The following is a 25,870-nucleotide window of genomic DNA, read 5'->3' on the forward strand; positions in this document are numbered from 1 at the left end:
GTGTCTGTGTGTTTGTCTGTGTGTTGGCGTGTTTGCCCTTAATGTTTGCAGTTTTAGTCCCCCGTTGGGGGGGGGGGGGGGGAGAAGCATTTCCAGCTGGCTATTAAGAGTCATAAAAATCTCTGTGGAAAGACTTTCCTGCTGCTTTTTTTCCTTGCTTGTTTGAGCTTCATTTGTCTCCCCTTCCTGATTGACAACTGTTTAATCCTGAAATTCAAGTTAAGCGGAACATAAATTCCTTTGTTTAAGACAGACCAAACTCAGTCCACAAAACGGACTCTTATAACTTCACAAACAGTGTTGCCACATATTTTATCAGGACTATATCGAGCAGGAAATAATGAGTTTTCAAATGATACCTCACAAGGCATACTTTGTACAAATATCATTACAATAGTGTTCAGGATGTAGGCATGGGTATACTCTGTCACAAGGGCTTTCTGTGGTGGTTTAAGACAGATGAAGACGGAATGGAAGGCTCATTTGCTGCTCGTTATTGCATGCTGTGTCTGAATGGTACGTGGCCCTCATAGACAGGTTTTACCTTTACTTCTGTGTTCCATAGCAATGATTACAGATAATACAAGTTTATTAGAGCTCAGTTTCCACTGATTTGTAGCTATGAACATTGATTTGTAGCTATGAACTTCTCCTAAGGGGCTATCTCCCATGATTGTTGTTTGGAAGCTCAGAAATTCAGTAGCTACCATTTCAACATTAATTGATTCCTGGGTTTAATGATGGTCTCAAGAGCACCATAGATTTAGTGGCTCACTGAGTTCCTTAAACATCCTTATTTTGTTCAGCTTTTTATGGTTCTATTCCTTCTCTCCTGACAGATAAGGCAATAGCAAGAGGGACCCAATAGCAGCATATTATATTATAAATATTGGGCAACAGTATACTAATACACTAAGCGCAACTGGCCCAGTTTACTGTTCAGTTCTACAGTTGTACAAAATCATGTCCTCTGATAGCCCAGCTGGTACATACTGTAGTTCAATAAAATGTTGAAGGAAATACATTCTTCTAACTTAATATTTTTGCAAGCCTTTTAACATTTAAAAATTAGGTATTCCTTGTAGTGGACTTGCCTGTTCCAAGTTTGGGGATTTAAAAATCATTCCATTTCCCAGTAATATCATTGTTTGGAGGGAGGGTGGGGAGGATTGATGCATTAATAATACTTGATTAATTCAAAAAATGGATAGCAGAATGGGGCTGAAACTTTCCAGAGTGCTTCTCATTTGGCCATTAGAGATTTGACAGCCCCAAAGACTACCTTTTGTAGGCATTTCCTCAGTTACAGAAGAAAAATAAGGCTGTGAACTGGATTAAGTCTTAACCTTACCTGTAGTATCACATAATGATATTTCTGGTAGAGTTGTCACAGAGCCTCTGCTCAAATTAAAGGATGAAGGCCATTAGTGCAAAGACATCAGTGGATTCATATACTTCTACATGTGGTCTAGATGGGGCAGAGAACCATCGGTTATAACTGAGCTCTCACGTACCTGCTTTTTAGAGCTTCTTGCCATTTTTTCCCATCTAATTTCCCACCTGACATCTGTGTGGTCAGTGAAAGTAAACAGATTCTCTGCTGGTGCAATTCATCTGCACAACTATGGATCTGGAGAACACAGGCCAAACTATTTCCTTCTGTGGGCAGAGTTTTAAATCAAGACAGCTATCTTTGCACTGTTATGGAAAAGGAAGTTGTGGAAGCCCCTGCATTTGGTACAATTAAACTAGTTCTGACCAAAGGTTAGAAAGATTGTTCTCTTGTGTACATTTACTACAACAGGGAGTCAAATTAGGTGTCCTAATTTGCCGCCTGCATCACTGGATTCTATGAAAGAAAGTTTGCTAATCTTCTATGTTTTAATGGGGCTACCTTCCTTTGTTTGCTAGAGCATTGCAGAAGATGACACCTCGACATTGATTTTTGGGGTGGAGTAAATCTTCGTTCCTCTCATGGCACCATTCTTTTCTTTAGCTACATATTGGTTTAATATTTGCCATTGGCCTCTACTTTCTTATTTAAAAAGAGACAGAGGTAACTGGCAAGAAAGCAAGCAAGCAAGCAGGGGTGTGTGTGTGGGGGGAGACAGGGAATACTCTTTTTGGCCATAGTAACAAACCACCTTACTGGGAGAAAACAGCATGGGGATGAGGCCATTTTAAAATTGCCCCCTACTAACAAAAAGGTTTTTTTCCACTGCTAAATTAAAATTGATTTTCAGGGCATCACTCTAATTTCTGAATTGGGCTCATATTCAACTTTAGATTAGTCATTGGATGATTTTCAGTAATATATCTCAGTTCCTCTCATAGTTGAATAAAAAGTTAATATTTCGTAATAATCTCTTGCTATCTGCATTAATTATTTTGTTTTGTTTCTCTTTAGGTATTACTACATTAATAGCAAACAATGTCTATGAGGCAGCATTTCCTCTTCACGATGTATGTATACACAATTTAAAATGTAAAACATATCATTCTAACAGCAGTATTAAATGCTACTTAGACACTAATAATTATGTCTGTGAGAATACAAAATATCTACTAATATATTTATAGATTATCATAATAATATAAAGTCTTAAATGAAATATATTCTGGCTATAACTGAACAGCAAAACAGCTGAGCAAAAGTATTTTTCTTTTATTACATTGTTTCTGTTTATATAGCACTTATCATTTTCATTTGTTTCTGTAGGGTGAATATGAAGGTCAAAATGATGACATGAATGAAAGAAAGGTAAAATACTTTACATCATAAATACATTTTTGTGTTGTATTTGCATATGCTGAACTAGAACTGCATGAATATTCCAAGGAAGTAGATACAAATGTTCATTTGAATAAAAACGTTTTCAGATTCATTTCATTGGTACCTATGAACCTTTTTATTTATATTTCTTGAACTTTCTTTCACATAGTTGATGGTTTATTTGCAAAAATGTCCACAGAAATTTTGGCAATGTTTGGATGAATTCAGTTCCATGTGGCCATCTTGAAATTCCTTTAAATTCCCTCTTCCTGTTTAACATAGTTCCGGTCAGCCAATCAGGAAGCAAAAATATAGACATGTGACATAGATAATGAATACCACACCACAAACAGATGATGATTATATAGATGAATAATCAAACTGATAGTGTTTAACTTTTGTATAAACTCAGAATAACAAGAAAATTTGTAAAATATAAAATTGGTTTACAGAGAATTTGGATACAATTATTCCCATTTGTGCATTCAAGTCTATCTTCTTCTACACATAAGAAACTGATAACCGTAAGAAACGGAACCTACTCATATTATTGTTTTAAATATAGGTGCTAGCTATTACAATTGAGCTAAACATTGGAATATTAGAATCAGTTAAGTTCCATTTTATATTTGTGTGTGCTCACTCCCTACCCCTCCTTGAATGTTTGTGTCAAAGCAGTTTTTCTAATAAGAAAAGGAATAGGAAATGGGGAGAGACAAAGTACCCTTAATAATAAAAAGCCTAAAATGCAACTAGATTCCTAACACACTGAATACATATTCTTTGTTACTAACACAGAATTTCATAAATATTTTACCTGGTGATTTTTCATACTGTTGTGTGTGACTTCTGATGCACGAAGGAAGAATTGAAAATACCATTCATTTCCCAACCTCCTTAGCAATGTTCCCATAGCATTCAAAAGTTTAGTTACCAACTAATCCACATCATGTGATTATGAATGGATTTGAAAATAAGCTTGAGCACAATTTTTCAGTCTATTATCCCTAGGCCCTCAAGACAGTGGCATGGAAGAGTTGAAAAACTTGATTTTTCTGGGCCACTGTTGGTAATGATAGTAGTCAGCCACTAGGTGGCTCTGTTCTGCATACAGTATTTTATTTAGGGTATGGTCTTTCCTTGGTGAAGAAAGGAGACAAAGTTGGGAGTCAAACCAATGTAGAAACCTGTTTGTTTGTCTTTCTAATTTACAGCTCTCTTGTATAACCACCTCTTGATCTAGTAGATCTGTGTTTCTCTATATCATGATGTTGTCTACACTGCGCTTACAGTCACTTCGTCTGGTTAAATGGAGTGTCACTACTATCAGCTCTCAAGGCAGTTGCAGAGTTTACCCTCTTAAAAACTAGACAAATCTTCCAGCTACAGGAAGAATTCTAAAATAGCAGTTAGGCAATGAGGACAAATTGGATAATGTGGCGAAGGGGAAAAGAGGATCTAAAATATAAAGGTCTGCAAAAACAGTCATCCATTAAGTTGTATTTTGTACTGCTTTCTTTTTATCCTGCCTATTAGGTCCTGTTATGAAGTGTTAAGCATTAAAAACATAAAAAAGTTCTTTCCAGAAATACTACATTGATTATTCACATATGGCTCTGCTGTGCAGCCATAGAATCTGCTGTAGTATTTCTATGTATAACATCATCTGTTTTCTATCTGAAGCTAATAGTCTCAGTGTTTAATTTCCTGAAAAGCACTGATCAGGTTTAAAGGAAGGGGGACATTTTTTTGGCTATTTTCTGCTCCTTTTTCTTTTGTCCCCTTTAAGTTATATGCATCTTCTATTTTATTGCCTGTAGAATAACCTCAAATAATGGTGAACTGAGCCTGTCTGGGGTATTTTTCCTCATAAGGAAGTCATAGTAATTAAGATTGATGTAGCAGCTCATAAAGTAAAAAGTTAATCCTAATTAACCCTCTTCAAGATCTTTATGGGGAAAATGCCCTGTGAAACAATGCATTTGTGATTGGCTGTTGAGAACCAGAAAAATTCATTTGGTGCAACACACATTCTGCCTATGACTACTCGTAAGAGCAAAGGAATTTCCCTCTTCCAGTGAGATGCCTGATAAAGAAGAATGAATGCTATGTGTAAAGAAACTACTGCACAGCAGCATTGTAGTTGCTTACCTTAAGGGGAAGGATCAGTGGTCTGATCTTTTTTAAGCCCCTACCCACTATTATCAGTTGCCTCTTCATTGCTAGTACTATGTTTATGCTAAAAAATGTCACCACCCATTTACAAGGAGTTGCAAAGTCTATGTGGAAATTAAACAGGCAGCCAGCTAACATAACACGCATAGGATAATATATATGGTTGAAATGCATTGTGATCTTCTATGTAAAGTACCACTGTTAATGGAAGCCATGGAAATATAGGTAAAATGTGATGTTACAAAGCTCTATGGGAACACCAATTATTTTTGTACGGTCATCCAAAAGTATTTCAGATTAAACTGTGTTTTGTGAATTTCAGTTTTAACAATTTTATCTGACTTGGCAGGGATAGTCCTTCAACTTCATAGCCTTTAAGAGCTTCATAATAATCTGAGTTCTTGGCATAATTGTGGTTGAATTGGATCATAGATTTTTATTAGAAATACATCCATTATTTGTTTACATTTTAAATGTATTTATCTGTCGCAGCATTTAAGTACCATTTGGATTTGATTTAGGGTTCCTCTGACTCTTTCAGTGGATGTGCTTATAAAGTTGGATAGTTTACAAAATCAATGAACTTTTCAATGAATATTGTGGGATGTTCACCAGGAGTGGATATTAAATTGGGAATGCAAGTTTTCAGGTTGAAAAAATGAATATGGAATCAGTAGTGTAAGATGCTGATGATTTTGAGTACAAACCCACTGAAGCCAATGAGAATTGATAGAAGAGCTGGGGAAATAACTGGTTTATCCATTTTTTGGCAATTTTGAAAATTGGGAAAAATAATTTGGGGTTGAAGGAAAACCATTTTTTTTTAAATATTTGGAAGTTGGAAAAGTCCAAAAAAATGTTCTCTGTCTTATTCTCTATTCTTTTTTAATGCTTCCTAACATTCCACTTGCTTTTTTGCCTGCTGTGGCACACTGTGTGGATGTTTTCAGAGAACTATTCACAATGACTCCAAGATCTCTCTCTTGAGTGGTGGTAATAGCTAATTTAGTCCTCGTCATTTTGTACATATAATTGGAATTCTGCTTCCCAATGTGCAGGGCTCGACAAATTCTGGAAAACCCTACTCGCCAGACAAAAAAGGGACTCGCCACCCTCCCCCCCAAAAAGTGTTTTTTTAATAGTATAAATTCCTAATAAGAATAAGAACAGTAATTACTAATAAGTTATTAATAAATATCACCTAAGTTATTAATAAATATCTTATAAACCTCTACCTTTTCCCTCTGCTGCCATGTCTCTTCCCCTTGCTCCATCATCTCCCCTGGTGCCTGCTGCCCCCCAACCACTCACCCTCCTCTGCTGTCCTGACTCCTGCCCTTCTCACTGCCCTCAGCTTTCCTGAGACCTGCCCCCCTCTACCAGCCCTTCTCTCCCTCCTGTGCCCACTCCTCCAGTAGCCCCACTCTGATCATGTGAGCTACCCCTCCGCATCCCCTCGTCTAACACCTCCCTCTACACACCTGCCCTGCCTCTCTCCTCTGGTGCTGGTCCCTCCCCTGCAGGTGTCTGCCCTTCTGCTTTACCCCCTGCATCCTCCTGGTGCCTCCCCCTTCCCTCACTGCCCCTGCCCCCGTTGCTCTCTTTTTCCTTGATGCCCACCCCTCACCACCCTCTGCCCCCCATAACCCTGTGCCCTCACACACGACTTGCTCCATCCCCGCCTTCCTCATGCCCACCCCTTCTTTCTAGCCTTCTCCCAGCACCTCCCCCTTCCTCCTCTAGCCCCCAGTGCCCTTACTGTCTCCTCTCCCAGCATCACCCTGTCTCCCCTACCATTGACACCTCTCTTCCTGCCCTTTACCTCATTGTCTGCACTTTGCCCCCTGGCATTTGTCTCTCCTTCACCTCTGTCCCTGGGTGCCTTCCCCTTTCTTCTTCTCCTCCTGACCTCTTCCCCTCCCCTCCCCTCCCCTCAGCACAAGCCCTTTCCCCATATTTTTCCCCTTCCCTCCCCACAGTCCAGTCCAACCCAGCCCAGCTCCTTCCCCTCCCCCAGGGCCAGCTCTAGGTCTTTTGCTGCCCCAAGCAAAACATTTTTGGCCGCCTCCCCCCCTTTTTCTTGTCTTTTACACGTTTGCATTTTGCAATTTTTTTTGTTTTGTTTTCATTTTTGTCCCGGCATTTTAGCCCTATAAATAACTTATAGCATTTTCATTTGTTTTTTTCCATAAAGGCAAAGGTGCTTCAAGTGAACTCCACCTTTCACTCGCTGCTGGATCACAGCAGCCTTTTCCCTGCCCTGTCCAGCTCCTCCCTATGGACAAGCACCCCATCACTCCTGACCCACAGGGGAAACGGTGCAGGGACAGCACAGAGCCAGAGGGGTGCAGGGAACAGTGTGGGGAAGTACAGGGGTGGTGCAGGGAATGGGAGGCACAGAGTCAGAGGGACGCAAAGTGCGGGGTGCGATGGAGGCATGGGGAATGGGACGCGGGGAACAGGAGGGGCAGAGGGATCGGGGTCTAGGGGCAGTGCATGGAATGGGCAGCACAGAGCTGGGGGGAAGAGATCGGAGGGGAGCAGGGTGCAAGGGTGGTGCAGAGCCAGACAGTCGCAGGGAAGAGGGAAAGCAGGGGATCCGAGGTACAGGGGAGCAGGGGCGGTGTGGGGAATGGGAGGCACGGAGACATAGGGGCGCGGGGTGGGTGCAGCGAGCCGGGTGGTCAGCCGGGAGTGGTCTCTCACCGGCGAAGATGTTGGGGCCACGGCAGGACTGGAGCCGGCGGGCTGCGCTGCAGCCAGCTCCCAGGGCCACACAGCCAGAGCCGAGCTGCCACGGACTTTTAAAATCAGTGGGGCCATGTCCCGCCACCGTCCTGGCATCTGCTGGTGTCCCGCCCTCTGGCTCGTGCCCTGCCTCCTTGCGCCGGAGCTGCACACAGGCAGCCCGGCGCTGAGAATCACTGCGCTTCCCCCTTCCCAGCTGTGCTCCACTCCTCCGCTCGGCCGGCGGATTGGATGATGCCGCGCCGCCCATAGTGCAGGCTTTGGCCAGCTCCACCCCTGCACTTGCCAGCTGATAAAATCTACTCACCACAGGCGAGTGGGCGAGTGCATTTGTCGAGCCCTGCTAATATGCATTACTTTACATTTATCAACACTAAAATTCATTTGCCATTTTGTTGCTCAGTCACCTAGTTTTCTGAGATCCTTTTGAAACTCTTCATACTCTGCTTTGGTCTTCACTGTCTTGAACATCTGAAAATTTTGCCACCTCACTGTTTACCCTTTTCTCCAGATCATGTTGAATAGGATTGGTCCCAGCACAGACTAGGGATATTAGATATATTGTAATTGAATAGTCATGTAATTGCATGAAATCTTAGCAGTTACACAGCTACTCGATAGTCCCAGGAGGCAGGGCCGGTAGCCAGTGCGCTCCTGGCCCCACTCCTTCTGATACAGAGGCAGCAGCGTGGGGTAGCAGCACCTTCTGTCAACGAGGGCCTGAGCTCGCTGCAGACAGAGGCTGTTTCCGGGAAAGGAGGGGGGGAAGAGTAGGGGAGGGTCAAAGCTCCTCATGGACAGAGGCTGCTCCGTCTCTCATGGAGCAACCTCTGTCTGCAGCAAGTCTGGGCCGGCCTTAGGCAGAGGCTGGTTTGGCAGCAGCCCCTGTCTGCAGGGGAAGGGAGGAGAAAGGAGGAGGAAGGAGTGCAAGCTCCCCATGGACAGAAGCTGCTCCAGCCTTGTCCACAGGGAGCTCGGATTCCCCGTGAACAGGGGCTGCTGCCGCGAACCAGCCTCAGTCCATGGGGAGCCCAGACATCTTGGGGAAGGAGGGCATGCCACACTGCAGAGCTGGTTCTGAGGTGGGGGACTGGCTTTTAAGCCAACTCCCCCCAGCATTGGCTCCTGCCTGCCCCCCCTTCACTGCCTCTGTAAGAGTGGCCAGCAAGCCAGCATGTGTGGAGAGCCAAAAGCCAGCTCCCCAGGCGTATCTGCTCCAGCCTGCCCCCTGATCCTCCACACTGCTGCCTCTGAGGCAGCAATGGGGGGGAGGGTGGATGTGTGTAGTCAATATAATTAATAAGTCAAGGCGTATTGGTTATTTGTGCAGTGCACTACACATTGATATCCCTAGTATTGATCCCTGCGGGTCACCGCGAGTTTCATCTCTCCATTTTGAAAAGTGACCATTTATTTATTCCTACCCTTTGTTTCCCCTTAATCAGTTATCAATCCACGAGAAGACTTTCTCACTTATCCCAGGACAACTGCTTAAGAGCCTGTAGTGAGGAACCTTGCCAAAGGCTTTCTGGAAATCTAAATATACTATATCTACTGAATCCCCCTAGTCCACATGCTTGTTGATGCCTTCAAAGAACTTAGTAGATTATTAAGGCATGATTTCCCTTTACAGAAACCATGTTGACTCTTCCCTCAACAAATTATATTCATCTCTGTGTCTGACAATTCTGTTCTTTACTATAATTTCAACTAATTTGCCCAGAACTTATGTTAGGCTTACTGGTCTGTAATTGCCAGGATCATTTCTAAAGCCCTTTTTAAAGATTGGCATCCCATTAGCTATCTTCCAGTCATTTGAAACAGGATGATTTAAAGCAGGGGTTGGGAACCTAAGATCTGGATGCGACCCCCAGTTTGCCTGGATTCAGCCCCAAGGCTCAGGTCTCCCTCTAGCATTGGGGAGCCCATTCTGGTGCTCCAACACCTCCCTCCCACCATTCCCATGCCTGGCTGAAGCACACAAAATTTATTAACTTGGGCCCTCCAAGGTTCTGATGTGCAAGGGAAATGTGGAGAGTGTTTTTCTCCTTCTCAGTCAGGGGCCACTTCAGGGTGAGGGTTCCCCCCCCTTACTTCTTACTTATGTACAGCCCCCAATTTTTCTTTGGGTCAGTAGCTCCTGACCCAAAAAAGGTTCCTCACCCCTAATTTAAAGGATAGGTTACAAACCTTAGCTAATTGTTCCACAATTTCACATTTGAGTTCTTTCGGAACTCTTGGGTGAATGCCATCTGGTCCCGGTGACTTGTTTCTGCTTAGTTTATCAATTCACCCCTTGGACCACTCCACTTAGATTCATGTAAGATTTTTACTTCATTTGATTGCATATTTTCTTTCACATATAGTGCCACTCCCCCCCAGAACGACCTGTTCTATCCTTCTGATATATTCTGTATCCTGGTATGACTGTGTCCCATTGCTTAGCCTCATTCCACCAGTTTTCTGTGATGCCTGTTATATCAATATCCTCATTCATTACAAGACACTTTAGTTCACCCATCTTATTATTTAGACTTCTAGCGTTTGCATATAAACACTTTAAAAGCTTGTCACTATTTAGCTGTCTGCCAATGCCTGATACAATTGAATGGGACTCTTTTTCATTTGACTGTTTCTGATCTGATCTTATGATCTTCCATCCTCTTCTGTTTATTAGGACATAGAGAATCTCTATTTATAGATCCTCTATTAAGGGATGTGTCTGTCTGATCCATGTGGTTTTCCGTACCTGTCAGCATTCCCCCCCCCCCCCCCCCCCAGCCCTTAAAAGCTGCTCTACAATCTTTTTGATTTTAAGTGCCAGCAATCTGATTCCATTTTGGTTTAGGTGGAGCCCATCATTCCTGTATAGGCTCCCCCTTTCCCAAAAGTTTGCCCAGTTCCTAATAAATCTAACCAGGGATGGCCTGAGGCAGGCTGCCGGCAGCTGGCGCCCCAAGCGGAATGTGCAATTGCCACCCCCGCCTCCACAGCCCTCAATGGCATGACGTCATAATTGGGCACCCTGTTTAACACAGCGCCCTAGGCAACGGCCGAGTCGGCCTATACACATGGGCTGCCCCTGAATCTAACCCCCTTCTCTCTACACCATCGTCTCATCCATGCTTTGAGACTGAAGTTCTGCCTGCTTACCTGGCCTGGCACGTGGAACTGGAAGCATTTTGGAGAACACTACCATAGAGGTCCTGGATTTCAATCTCTTTTCTATCATTCTAAATTTGGCTTTCAAGACATCTCTCCTACCCTTCCCTATGTCATCGGTGCCTGCGTGTACCACGACCACCACCTTCTCCCCAGCACTACATATAAATCTATGTAGATGTCTTGAGAGATCCGCAACCTTGGTACCAGGCAGGCAAATCACCATATGGTTCTCCCTATCATCACAAACCCAGCTGTTTATGTTTTTAATGATCGAATCCTTTATTACTAACACCTGTCTTTTCCTAATGACTGGAGTTCTCTCTCCCAGAGAGGTATCCAAAGTGTGAGAGGGTACACAACATCCTCTGGAAGGAGGGTCTCACCCATAGGATCATTTCCCTCTGCTCCAGTTGGATGCTCCCCTTCCCTGAGCCTTTCACCATCTTCAACAGCTGATTCACGGTATTCTAGCTCTGGAAAAAAGAGAGAGGAGTGGGGGCAAAGCATGTATCAGTGGATTCATGAGGCTCCAAAAGCACTGGGGGGGAGGGGCAGATAAGGAGGAGTAGGAAGTGTGGAGCTCCAGTTTCCCAGTGCAAGATAGGCATGTGGGGAAATGGGACAGACAGGGGGTCCGCAGGTCTCAGGTGGAGCTCCAATGGGTTGCATGTGGCCCACAGGCCATAGGTTGAACTCCACTGTTCTAGCATGTGGCCTCAACAGACAAGTATATGTCATCTGGATCCTCCAGGGTCTGAGGAGAATGTTGCCTCTCTCTTAGGGTACGTCTACACTAGCCCCCTAGATCGATCGAGGGAGGCTAATGAAGGCAACCAGAATTGCAAATCAAGCCCGGGACTTAAATATCCTGCGCTTGATTTGCATGTTCCCTACTGGTCGCCATTTTAGAAATTGACTAGCCCGAAGTAACTGCCCGCGTCTACGTGCGGCAGTGAAACAGGTTTCCAGTTTAAAGCCCCTAATTCAAATTAGGTGGTAAACCTCATTGCAGGAGGAATACCACCTAATTCGAATTAGGGCTTTAAATCAGAAGCCCGTTTCACTGCCGTGTGTAGATGCGGGCAGTTATTTCGGGCTAGTGAATTTCTAAAATGGCGACCAGCTGGGAACATGCAAATCAAGCGCGGGATATTTAAGTCCCGGGCTTGATTTGCAATTCTGGTCGCCCTCATTAGCCTCTCTAGATCGATCTAGGGGGCTAGTGTAGACATACCCTTAGTTTCCCTCCAGACTCTTCTGAGCAAAATAAGAAAGATCCTCCCAGATAACAGCAATTACCACACCTGAGCCAACAGGTAACTCCTCAGTTTCAAGGACTCTTCACCCCCAAATTCAAATTGGTGCAGGTATTAGGAGTCGGACACATCCTTTATACCACACACTTGTCTTGGTGCTGCATCAATCACTTGCTGCGGTCCTCTCTCCAACAGCCTCATTGTTTGGAACCTATAAAACTGCTTACCTTCAATGGAAGCCTTCTGTGACAGTTACTAAGCAGAGTCAGTAACTGCAACATCCTTCTTCTAGACACATCCGTACTCTTCTAAGAGGGGCTGCCATGAAGAAGGATCAGTTAAAATCCCATGTCTCCTTCCCACCGCTTCTTTCTCTTTGGACTTAAAAAAACAAATCCAACAGTTTAAGCATCACTATAACATTCTCCATATAGTTTTTTTCCCCCTAAAGAAATAGGTAGGATGATATTTTCTAAAGCACTCAAGATGGGTTTAATTCTACTCATATTGAACTGTGGGAGGTAGGGTGGTTAATACAATTTTTTTTCACTCGGAGCAGGTATAGATAAATGCTGAGTGCTTTTAAAAGACCCATTGATAACAATTAGTAAATTGGGGCCCAATCCAACGTACTTGGCCTCTGATGGAGTTATCCTCTATTTTAAAATTTGTGATGATTTCTTTATTCCAGTTTTTAGTTACTTTATGTGACCCTGGATATGTGAACCACTGAATTGAAATAATTGGGTAGCACCTTGAGATTCTTCTCTGTAGTCTGAAATCCAGGAACACCAAGGGTATGTCTAGACTACAGGCTTCTGTCGACAAAGAGCGTCTAGACTACATTCAGTTCTGCCGACAAAGCAAGCTGCTTTGTCGACAAAACCCTGTAGTCTAGACACAACCCTAGATGCAGTAACACCTTCTGTCGACAAAACTCTGTCGACAAAAGGCGTTATGCCTCGTAAAATGAGGCTTACCAGCGTCGACAAAACTGCTGAGTTCTGTCGACGTTATGTCGACAGAACTCAGCGGTAGTGTAGAGGCAGGTATAGTTTTGTCGACAAAAGTCCACTTTTGTCAACAAAACTCTGTAGTCTAGACACACCCCAAGTGATAATGGCATCCTGATGCAAAATTTCATAGCACATAAATTGGAGCTGCATAATATTGATCAGAAAGGTACAAAGGTCCATGTTCACACTTAAAAAAATGATGTTTGTAATTTGATTGTGAACAGTTGTTTTAAGTTAATTTTCTGTCTTTCTTTATTCTAGTTGCTGTATCAAGAATGGGCAAGATACGGAGTATTTTACAAGTATCAGCCTATTGACCTCATAAGGTAATAGATGTGACAAAAACAGTGTGAGAGCAGAATCTCAACTAGTGTAAATTGGTGTAGTTCCATAAATGGTCACCAGCTGAGGATTCTGGTTTTTTGCTATTGTGAGGAATGGTAATAAATCATCTTCATGCTTGGTATCCTTTTCTATTTGCTCTAATAATAATGTATAACAAGCAGAATACAGCAACTCATCATTACACCTCTTGGTTTGCAATATATCTAGTCCTGGGCAAATACAATACTTCAAAAAAGTGTTTGCACAATTTCATTCAAAAAAGTATTTGCACATTATGTGAGTGAACTTTTGTTTATAAAAACATTCACTGAAAGTGATATTTTGTTGAATAATCAGCAGACTGTGTTTATATGAAGTTTTACCCAGAATTTTTGTCTGGTAGTAGTGAAATTAACCATTAAGTATTGGAACAATTTACCAAAATAGATTGATTCTTCATTGTTAACAACTTTTAATTCAAGATTTGAAGTTTTTTGAAAAGATCAGCTCTAGGAATTATTTGGGGATAATTGTGTGGCCTGTGTTGGAAAGAAAGACAGAATAGATTATTAGAATGGTTCCTACTGACTGTAGAATCTATGAATCTATGAAATTACCATAATTTTCCTTCTCCTGGTTTATGTTAAGTTTCTGTCATCCAGTCAGGGAGCAGAAACTGTGATTTGAACTGATCTAAATATTCCAAATCTTGAAATTTCAATGAAATTTTGAATTTAAAAAATGCTTTGAGGAAAATTCTTTAAATTACAAAATACTTCCCTTTATTGGACCAGTTTTTTCATGAAACAGGTGACTAGTCACACCACTTGAAATACAGAAGTAAGAGAAAGTTTCACCCATGACCTGTAGGCGTGAAGTGTTTTCTTATAAAATGATTGTCCAAAAAAAAAATGAATAGGTTAAACCCAGTCGTGGATACATTTTGAACAAGAAAATGGGTTAGTAATTTGTGAAGTAAATTTTTCACTATGAATAAGTTAATCCATCTCCAGGAGTGGGTTAGACTGTTTCACCCTTCTCAATATGAGCAAGTGCTTACTCAGGTAATCCCATTGAAGCTTACTTGAGTAATTGCTTCTCAGAAGGAGTTTGGCTGTAATTAATTTCATTCATATTAATGATCCCATCTGTATGTAAAGCACATTTATTATTTTACCCTGAAGTTAAAATACTGTATATGACTATACTGTATTATGGAGAAGATATTTCAGATGTATGAATTATAGTTAGGTTTGCCATTATTACTGAAAGTCAGTGGGTGTTCGATAACCTACTTCTACTTGAGCCTTTGAAATTCTCCCTTTCCAACCATTTTTAGCCTCCAAAACTTCGTGTGAGATTTGCATACATACATTCTGCCTAATATCAAGCCAGGCTCCAGTATTATATAGGTAAGCCATCATGGCACAAAACATGATGACAACTGCCAGCATGATCTGAAGTATGGTAGTCCAGGTTTAAAAAAATAAATGTGAGCTGGTCATGGGAAAGTTAAATCTATACCAGAATTAGAGCTAATGAGGATTCTTTGCAGTTCTCTGGTTTATACTGCATCTTAATTTGGAACTTGGTGTTGTCAGTACTCATGGTGGTCTTTAACAACACTGCTGTGATTTCATAGAAATGCTGCAGTTTTAAACTTTGGGAACAAAATAAGAAGTTTTAGACATGTGCAATTGATTCTTTGTTCTCATGAGAAGATACTCTTAAATGTTATCTTCCATACTTTTGTTAAGTGTGCATTTCACTGTTCATTATGACTAAAATAAATGTAGATTTTATGTTTCAGGTGATGTATAAGTTACAACATACGCATACTGGACAAATTCTCCCCCCATCCCCATTCCCGAAGTGTATTTTGTGTGTGTGTGTGTGTGTGTGTGCATTTAACCTTTACTAGAGAGAGATATTTGTACAACAATCACACTATGCAGATATGTTTATTCCCAGTGGAAGAAGTAACAATTCTTAGTGGAAATAAAATAATCCAGTTTTTCGTGTGTGGATTTGTTACATTTTGCAGGCAGACAGCTACTTATACCTCAGGTCGAGAAATAGGGTGGTTTCATTGAGTTGTGATTTGTATTCATTATGGCTTTTTGGCTTCAACTTGATTAGACTTCCAGGTTCAAAACTTGCTTTATGTTTGTGCTAATACCATATAGTTTAACACTCTTCCTCAAAAAATGAGGTTTACGTGGCTTTTCAACAAAGGGGGGGAGGAGGTTCACTGAAAAAGTCGCATCTAAGCTACTTTCACTTTTGAAAGTGAGATCGGAAGAAGATATGCAAATATCCTCTTTTGACACTTTAACGTAGTCTAGATGAGCCCATATCCAATCTTTGTTTGGTGGTGACAATTATATTAATTTTGTAATACACACACACACACACACACACACACACACACACACACACACACAGAGCCTGTTTTGACTTATTTGAACCTGCAATGTGTATATTTTTGGTGATTATATTAAAAAATGTTGATGGGGAAAAACATAAAATACAATGTTAATTAAACAATGTTAATTAAATGCAGGCAAAGGCTAGAATGGCAATTGCCACAATGCATATCTTTTCACTATTTACTTTCAGTTCCATTAATAAGAGCATTCCAGATGCCTATGCTAGGAGACAGTTAACTCTTCAACTGCTGGATTAATGTAATATGCAATGAACATGAAACACCTCCATCCTCCACTTAACTCTCTCTTAGCTCTTGGAATGTTTCCAGTTTCTGAGTCAGGCATAAATGTAGTGAGAACCAGTGCTAGAAACTGCATTTTTGCTACACTCATTCTTGGCACCGGCAAGGTCCATTTTGAGGTCAAATGTCCTGGGAGATAGCTAATTGTATATCCAGTCACTGAACTTGGCTTCTGTAGAACATTTTCATTTTCTGAAAAGAAAAGAAAAAAAAAAGACCATTGAAACATGGTCTTACAGGTCTATTCACTTCTATACAGGCAGTCCCCAGGTTACGTACAAGATAGGGACTGTAGGTTTGTTCTTAAGTTGAATCTGTATGTAAGTCGGAACTGGCATCAGCCCTGCTGAAACTGATCAGTTTCAACCGCGGCTGAATCTGGATGCCAGTTCTGACTTACATACAGATTCAACTTAAGAAACACAGGCGTCCCCAAGTCAGCTGCTGCTGAAACTGATCAGCGGCTGATTCCAGGAAGCCTGGGCAGAGCAACTCTGCCTCGGGCTTCCTGTAGTCAGCGCTGGTCAGTTTCAGCAGCGGCTGACTTGGGGACGCCTGGGGCAGAGCAGCTGGGGTACTGCTGGGTTGCTCCAGTAGCGCGGCTCCTCAGCGCTACTGGAGCAACCCAGCAGCACCCCAGCTGCTCTGCCCCAGGCATCCTGATTCAGCCGCTGCTGAAACTGACCAGCAGCGGCTGAATCAGGACGCCTGGGGCAGAGCAGCTGGGGTGCTGCTGGGTTGGTCCGGAGCAGCGCTGTGGGACCAACCCGGCAGCCCCCAGCTGCTCTACCCCAGGGGTAGGCAAGAAAAGCCTGGTCTGCTGGGGGAGGGCACTAGCTGTACCCCCCCCAGCAGACCAGGGAGACGGGGGTGGCAGGACCGCCCAAGTCTTCCACGGCTTTGCTCCGTCTCCCTAGTCTGCTGACCTGGGAGACGCAGAGCAAAGCCGCAGAGCATGCGGGCAGCGGGACAGTCCAGGCGCGCCGCGGCTGTCCCACTGCTGGCGTGCTCCGAGGCTTTGCTCCCCATCTCCCTGGTCTGCTGCTCAGACCAGGGAGACGGGGAGCAAAGCCGCGGAGCACGCCCACGGTGGGACAGCCCAAGCGCGCTTGGGGGCGTGCTCCAAGGCTTTGCTCCCTGTCTCCCTGCAGACCAGGGAGACGGAAAGCAAAGCCGCGGAGCATGCCCACAGCGGGACAGCCCGGGCACGCTTGACCTGTCCCCCTGTGGGCGTGCTCCACTGCTTTGCTCCTGTCTCCCTGGTCTGCAAAGCCACTGGACCCCCCCAGCAGACCAGGGGGACAGAAGCAAAGCCGCCCAGGCGACAGGGGTCCCTCCGCCTGGGCGGCTTTGCTCCCGGGCAAACGAGCAAAGCCACCCAGGCGGCGGCTTTGCTCGGGTGTCCCTGGTCTGCTGGGGGGATCCAGCGGCTTTGCTGGGCCCCCCCCAGCAGACCAGGGAGACCAGGAGAAGCTTTTCTCGCCCCGGAGGACACGGGTGGCGACCCGCCGCCCGTGAACTCTGGGGCGAGAAAAGCCCCGTTCGTAAGTGCGGATCCGACATAAGTCGGATCCGCATAAGTCGGGGACTGCCTGTATTACATTCAGTGAAAGGATTCATTCACGTTGGGCCTTGTGCACACCTTTTGGGGATAGTGAAAATTAAGCTTATTGAAAATCAGTGAACAGAGGGGTTCAGTGAACAAGAACAGGGTAGCTGTTACATATTTCTGATATGCAACAGAGATGTTTCCATGAAGAGGCTTTAAGGGATTGCACAATACAGATGTATCTGAAATTGAATATGCAAAATGTGAGCAACAACTCCTCTCTGGGGTACTTGTATACATATAATGGACATTCTAAACACAAATCCTAATTGCATTGAATCCTAGCTCTAGGATTCAAGCACTTTACAGACCTCATTTCCTTATTCAGAGATCAGAGCAAAATGTTCACATTTGAGTGCCTACATTAGGCACAGAATTCATATTTTGTCTTTCGTATATGTTGTATTCTTTTTAATTAAAGATGAAAATTTGTGTTTTGAGGACGGAAACTGTGAGAAATTGGCTATTAAGAGCCATTCTAATCTGTTGATATGCCTAAGACTATATCTTCACTTAGAAAAAAAGTGAATTTTAATACATTTTTGCTGGCCTAGAAAAAGTTTTTCCTAGTCAAAGTCATAGGACTCTGTTATTCAACAATATGGGAGAAAGGAGTGGAGAGAAGGGTTAATCATATCTGGTTAACTGAGAGCAATATTTTATGACTGGAATATCAATTTTCAAATAATTAGAATACGCTAAAGTAAATAATGTATAAAATAATATACAGGTACTCACAAATCCAGTAGTGATACTGCACTGCAGAATGGTTGGTTTCTTGAAGCACTTAGGTGTATACAGGTAAAATATTCTATACAGTAGGTATTCTTATGACATTACATTACAGACCCAGTGCAAAGCATACCCCCAGATCACTAATAATATGCTTAATACTGAAAGTGTACTGAATATAATTTAATCTTCCTTTGATTCTGAAGGCACTTTGGGATCTTACAGTACCTCAAGTCATTTTCAACATCAAGTATGGTATATGTAGAATATGTAGGATGTTGGGCTGATTCTGTAATGATCCTATGATATGCCCTGGAAGCTGCTTTTTTGAATAAATCCCTGATATCAGCTTGCTTACTTGGCTTCTCCCCCTTTTGCATATAAGTAGAGTGCAAAATTTTCAATTGCATATAGCAGTCCTGGTTACTAGATTGAAGATTTGTATTGGAAGATATCAGAAATGCCAATTAACTGAGATTTCTGGTTGAGTGCTAGACAATAGAACAGAGCTTTTGCTGTAATCAGGCAAAATTTACAAATAGTTCTACAACTGCTGAAATGGCAATAAGTAAATAAGCTATTCATCTGCTGTATTTAGGATTCTCAAGCTGTCTGTCTACTTGAAAACTCTCTCTGCCACAAAGTAAAAACTTTTTTCCCTCCCAAGCCTCTCTCAGGGCATGTCTAGGGAGTACCCTCAGCTTCCGAAAGAAGATATGCAAATTTGGCATGAATGTGCATATCTTCTTCTGATCCCTTTTTCAGAAGTTTTTTTTTTTAAAGAAAGCAATATAGAAGGTGTTTTTCACATAACCCCCCCTCCTTTATCGAAAGAACCCTTATTCCTCAAAAAATGAGGTTTACAGGGTTCTTTCGAAAAAAGGGGGGGTTGCGTGAAAACTCCTGTCTAGACTGCTTTTTCCCCCCAAAAAAAACTCTTCCAAAAAAGTGATCAGAAGAAGATATGCAAATTTGTGCCACATTTGCATATCTTCTTTTGGAAGCATAGGGTAGTCTAGATGTGTCCTTAGAGATCACTTCTCCAAAAATCCAAATTCATGTTTAGTTGTGCTGACTTCCCAAGTGTCACTAGAGGAATTACTTAAAAAACAACCAATAGTCTGGTAACACTTTAGACTAACAAAACATGTAGATGGTATCATGAGCTTTCGTGAGTTGGATATCCAACACTCCGGTCATCTGAAGAAGTGGGCTGTGCCCACAAAAGCTCATGATACCATCTACATGTTTTGTTAGTCTTTAAAGTGCTACCAGATTATTTGTTGTTTTTTAAGTTTTTCCTGTTACAGACTTACACAGCTACCCCTCTGAAACTAGAGGAATTGTGTGTAGGTAGATAGCCTATGCAAATGAAGCTTTCTATGGGAGTAATTCCTTTTTATCCCCCTCACTCCCACCACTTTTTTCACAGTTCAGAACTCTTCTCCTCCAGGGCATCTAGCCATACGCTAATTTTTGCAATGATTTGATTCTCAGAGGAATTTGCACAGGGTGTGTAAATCCATGCAGCATTTGGTCTCATGTATTCACCAGGACACAGGCAGTTGGTTCTGGAGTGTGATAAAACAGCATATTTCCAGAGCTCTACCTGTAGGAAGTGGTTGGTTGTTTTACTCTTGCAGAAATTTAATGTTATTTATTGGGGTTCATCCTGCAGGTCACATGGAATTTGAAAGGAATTGGTCTATGTCTCAGTGGTGAGAGAAAAGCAGATCTCTGCTTGCTGATAGGTGTTTTTCTTCTGAAGAAGGGTGCCCATAGTACCATCAACAGTTTGTACTTCTTAGGGGTGATTATTTCAAAAGCAACCAAACTCAGATCCTCAGAAGGGTTTAGGTACCTAGCTCCCATTGATTTCAATGGGAGTTCGGTCCCTAAATATTTTTGTGACTCTGAGTCTAAGGCCAAGTTTACACTAGGAAACTATTTCAAAATTACTACATTTGACTTAAGAACTCCCGATTTAACAAATTCAAACTAGCATGTCCGCACTACGGTGAAGCCTCAAAATTAGTCCAAGGCAGGCTCCATTAATGTGGACACACTACCTTGGATTTAGAGCCCCAGAAAGCAATGGGGAGTAATTAGTACGAATTACTCTGGGGAATAGTTAGTTCAAATGAGCAGTATTGGAGTGTCCACACTACTGTTATTTTGAAATTACTATTTCAGTATTAGCGTTCCTCCTGATGAAAAGCAGGAGTAGAGAGTTCAAATTCCACAGCCTGTTATTTTGAATTATCAGGCTTGATACCACTTATAAATTTGAACGTGGAAGGGGGTTATTTCAAAATAAGGTCCTAGCGTAGACCAGGGCCAAGTGACCTGTGTTTTTGAAAATCCCATTCTTAGCCTCTATGACCATGTGTCTTTGGGAAAAACGTTGGAGGCACAGAAACTGCAAGGGAGTGAGGAGTCAGATTTGAGAGGTGGCTATCAGCTATGGAGGAGTTTTACTAGTATCAAACAATCCTTACAGTGCATTCCAAAAAGGCATTATCAACGTGGGAACAAAACAGATTTGTTACACAGAATTGTGTAATATGGGGAAGAGCTTTCAGATTCCCAGAAATTTCTTGGGATCTTCTAACTGCAAAGTTAAAACAATTATTGTCTATGGTAAACCTCATAGACCCATACCTCTTCCCCTTTTTCCTTCCACAGCAACTTTCTGAGTGTTACTGCAATTACAGGGCGGCTACCTACTTGTGTTGGCCTCTACCCTGGCTTGCCCTTCTTTGGAATGTGAATAGTGCAGTGTGCATTCAGCATACACAGACTAAGATGTTAATGCATAGTGTACTCCGACATAACATACCCTGTACTCTTTTATAAGAGCAGGTCTGGATTTGGCCTGTAGAGTTTGCCTTCAAATCTATAATAGGAAACTGGTATTGCTTTGATGAGTAAGTACATTTGGTTGTCATGTGTTACTTTCATCCCAGAATTGTGGCAACTGAAGAAAAAGCTAGGATTGGGGTAGCTTTGATAAGCTGTCATGTAGTTCACTTAAAACCCATGAGATTTCTTTTAAAAAAAAGCCAAACAATCAAAAAAGAAAGTCTGATAACTTTAGGTTCTTTTCCTTTGCCTTCTGGTTTTTGAGCTTTCATGGTGCACTCATTAGGTCACATTATTGACCTTTTCTCTGAAACCACAAGGACAACAAAATTGCTTATTTTTTAAATGAAAACTAGTACCCCCATCTTTTCACAGGATTCTAGGAACTGGGACGTAAAGAAAACCCCATGTATTATGATATTTGGCAACAATGGCTTTGAGTAGCTCTATCATTCTAGACATTAATATTTCCTGTCTCTAAACTTTTTTATTCTTCTTATTCGGGGAATGACAAATCCCTATGTTAGCCACTAGATGGTATCTTGTTTGGCAATGAAGATTTGTACAACAAATGCTGCTTACAGTGTCATATGAAAGAACCTGATAACATCGAGCTAACATAGCACTTGCAGTGAGATTTACAATATGAAGAGGATAAATACTGAATCTGAAATGACTCAGGAAATTCAAGACAAAGTGAAGATTTTTTTTAATGTAATGAAAAGAGAAATCAGCACATGGATTTCATATGTGATCCGGGACGTGTGTGTGTGTTTAGCCGATATAAATGATAGTGTAAGGCTGGATATAAGTGGCATCAGCAAAGAGACATAAGTGGCAAAGTAGTACCGCTTTCACAGATCTGATTTAGTGCGTGTGCAAATCCCAGGTACATTCCACACCAATGAAGCAGAAAGTAATGTGTGCTAGGAAAAGCGACTAATAGGAAGTGCAAGAGCAAGAAACTAGACAGCATGTCCCCTCCCCATCAAAAGGAAAAGCTTATTTGCTATAAAATACTAAAAAGAAAGAAAAATAAGGCTCTATTATAAGTGATTCTACCACTGAGTGTAAGAGAAAAAGGAAACTCATCATGACCTAAATTAATTTCTTATACTCCTTATGCAGGACTTTCTTTGCTGAGGAAATGAGAATTACTACAACCAAAAGCTGAATCACTTTCTCCCTCCCCAGGCAACCTTTATGGCTCAGTGGGTAAAGAATCTCTCCCAACCTGGCTGTTGGTTTGAGATTTGATAACAAACAAAGTCTTAGCTGTGGGTCCTGCCTGACCTCCAGTTGAGGAAGAGTAGGAAGGACGAACTAGTGAAAATTCTAGATGGTAGGTGCCAGGCACTGCACTGAATATGGATGTTAAATATCGGTTAATCGAATAGTTGAGTAACCTCATGAATTCTTATTGGGCAGTCAACTATTCTGTACTCCCCGGGGCAGGCCAAGTGCCAGTGCACAGTGGCCTCACTTCCAAGGAGATCCCTGCCACTCTGCGTTGCTGCCTCTGGTACAGACGGAGTGGTCCATGAGGGAAGCCAGTTTAAAAACCAGCTCCCTTCATGGACCAGCTGCCTGTTGCCCCATGCTGCTGCCTCTGATAGAGACAGCAGTGCGGGGTGGCAGCAGTCCCTCTCTACATTGGGTCTGAGCTCCCAGACTCTGCGCAAGCCAGAACTGAGCTGGGCTGCCTGCCTGCCTGGCTGCTAATACACTTAAAATAAAGAGCAGCAGTAGGGGTAGGTCCTGGACCTGTCACAAGTCAGTACTGAGGCAGGCTGCTGGCCAGCCTGCTAAAAAATGTACTGGCAAGTGTGGGGGGAGGGAAATGCATGTAGTCTATAGCATTAACCTATAAGCTTCTGTTACATCCCTAGCTCTGAGTAACTTGACTGAGCCGTCAGAAGCCAGTGATGGGGCAGACATTACTTGACTACTAGTAACAGGAAAATATATGGATAGAAATAAAGGATGGATCTTTCATGACTGCATAGCCGGGGAGGTGTGCAGAGCTTCTGTGAGCTAACAGCTTCATGAACCAATTTGCAAATTGATAGTCAAACATGACTGGGGATTTGATGCTATCAAAATATCAAAGTGTGAGTATCATTGTTATTTTGTGTGGCCACTTTATCATCTCCTTATCATGACATGCTGCATTCATTTTGTGTCTAGTAGCTAGTTGTCTTTTTACCATTGTAACCTATTCAATTCACAGACATCAATGGACTTTTTTTCACAATGTTCCTGTGAAGTAGTGAAGGATTATTATCCTCAGAACTGTATAGCTGCCCTTGTTCTACCAACACTCCATGTCTTTGATGAGTTAACTGGAGTGGATTGCTACTGTTCTTTCTGGAGCTAGAAGAACTGGGTTCAGTTCCTGACTCTGTCATGATGACTTGCTGTGCTTTGTCCAGCAAATCATTTCTCCATTTCCTGGTATGTTAACTGGATACTCTGTCTCACAGGAGCATGGTGAGGAATATTTCATCCATGTTGGGCAAGCACTTTGCAGCTGACATTTCTTCACAGTATTTCAACAATACTATCATGAGAACATGCCACATGTTGTAATAGCAGAATACTGGAAATAAGCTCCATATCCAATGTGCACAATTCTGCTCTCATTTACACTGCTGTAAATCTGAAATAACTCCATCAAAATTGATGCCATTTGCCCAAGGTTTTTCGTATAGAAAGAATTTGTCTTTTGAGTGGTCAGTTTATCCTTTTCTCACTAGGCACATATTATCACCACACTATTAAAATAGACGACTTTTGAGGCCCCAAATGGAGCATGGGTCTTGTACTAGCCTATCTGCACAAGGGAGACTTTTGTTCATTAGGTATGTGTATGACTGGGAAGGCGAACATTGCAATTATGAAAGAGAGAGATGTGAAACAACAGATGAGTCTGACTGGGACATAGGAATGAAAAAAAAACTTTAATAGTTTTCCCAACTAGGTGACTCAGTTGCAACAGTGTCTTTTCTTGGTCTTTTTAACTTTGCTCATAAAAGGCTATGAAATTCTTTCCAAAACATGTCACACATCACTATATTTTATTCACATTCCAGGTAGCCCTCTTTTGGTTTTCCACAGTTAGCCTTCTTCATCTTCATCTTAATAAAATATTGCCTATTTATAAGTTGCACAACTTTCCAAAAAGGATTGGCACCAACATGCATCTTTGGTATTTAATTTCTAATTTATTCTTTGTCTTGTCGCCAAACTTATGATAGACAGAATAGCATCACAAACGTCTGGTTCAAATATATTGCAATCTAGTGGGAACCGAATAAACATTTTGAATGCAGCCTTCATGATATTTTGTAGTAAATTTGCCATGACAGTGCATACACTTCCTGCTGTTTCTTCTCTTGCTTTGTTTACTTTGTGCTTGATCTTGGGAGGTGCTGAAAATCTGCACCTTCTGTTCATCTTCTGTAGGGAGTGTTGATGCATTGTCCATCTCAGGAACAGATGTTCAGGACTCACTTCTTCATTAGAATCATGACTCTTGCATGAGAGGTCAGTAGTTGGTCAGTGGCCATTCAGCCAGCATTTGAAACTGCTTCCTAAGTGCAAGGCACAGTGTCTCAGCTCAAGGCAGCACAGGACACAGCACGGAGTGTGCTAATTGCTTCTTTCTTCAAGTGCATGGTGAGTTCCTCAGTCAAGTCAGCTATGCTGATGGGAGCAGATGTACTAGCTGCAAGTACATATATGAGCAAGATACTCCTTACTAATGATCATAGCTTTTGTGGGTATAAAGCACACCTCCCAGCAGGAAGTGTGCTTGCCTCTCAAGTACTCTTTTGCATGATAAATCGGGATCATGATCTATTTCTTTCAAATTCTCCTTGCACTCCCAAACAACCTGTGTCTATTTATAGCAAATGGCAGGATTTGGCATTTCTTCCAATATGGTCTATTTGTAAGTTGCACAACTTAACCAAAAAGCATTGTTACCCGCATGCCTCTCTGATATTTAATTACTAATTATTCTTTGTCTTGTTACCAAACCCATAACAGACAGAATTGCATCACAGTCTGGGGGTTTTTGGACATATAAACCAGGTGTAAATTCTGCCAAGATAGAGATGTGACATAGCAAAATTCAGTCTGTTTCTCCTCTTGCTCCACCATAGAGTAAATGGAGGGCACTTCCGTTACAGTCAATGAAGTAACACTTTTTACACCAGTGTGAGAAAAGAGTCCACACCCTCTGTATTTACATGAGGACACTTGTAAATACCCCTGCCCAACACACACATCCTATAACCACTTTCTAGCAGACAGTTTGCAGGCCGGTACTCATCCTTACATTTAGGAACTATGCTTTTCTGTATAATCTGCAATGTTATCTTAGTGAGTATAGTTACAAGTGCTTACACTTTAGAAAGCATTTAGTATGCTAAGTTAAACATTTAGTATGCAGGGGTGGGGAACTTCAGGCCTTGT

General features: G+C 42.2%; 1 protein-coding gene and 1 long non-coding RNA gene across 3 annotated transcripts in view; one reads left to right on the plus strand and one right to left on the minus strand.

Annotated features, from left to right (window-relative positions):
* The window catches only part of ANO2 (anoctamin 2), a 264,010-nt gene that overhangs the window by 72,378 nt on the left and 165,762 nt on the right, over positions 1–25,870 (plus strand). For both annotated transcript variants that reach the window (XM_006128152.3, XM_075901649.1), the window contains 3 exons: positions 2,408–2,463; positions 2,720–2,761; positions 13,395–13,459. In XM_006128152.3, coding sequence (XP_006128214.2) covers positions 2,408–2,463; positions 2,720–2,761; positions 13,395–13,459 — 163 coding nt within the window. The remainder of the gene's footprint in view (positions 1–2,407; positions 2,464–2,719; positions 2,762–13,394; positions 13,460–25,870) is intronic.
* Positions 2,701–12,419, minus strand: LOC112546615 (uncharacterized). Its single transcript, XR_003090344.2, has 3 exons — positions 12,166–12,419; positions 11,245–11,334; positions 2,701–3,042 (listed from the first exon to the last, which is right to left on the minus strand). It is a non-coding gene; the product is annotated as an uncharacterized LOC112546615 (long non-coding RNA).

The sequence above is a fragment of the Pelodiscus sinensis genome, chromosome 1 (genome assembly GCF_049634645.1).
Source record: "Pelodiscus sinensis isolate JC-2024 chromosome 1, ASM4963464v1, whole genome shotgun sequence".
In the NCBI taxonomy this organism is placed as follows: Eukaryota; Metazoa; Chordata; order Testudines; family Trionychidae; genus Pelodiscus; species Pelodiscus sinensis.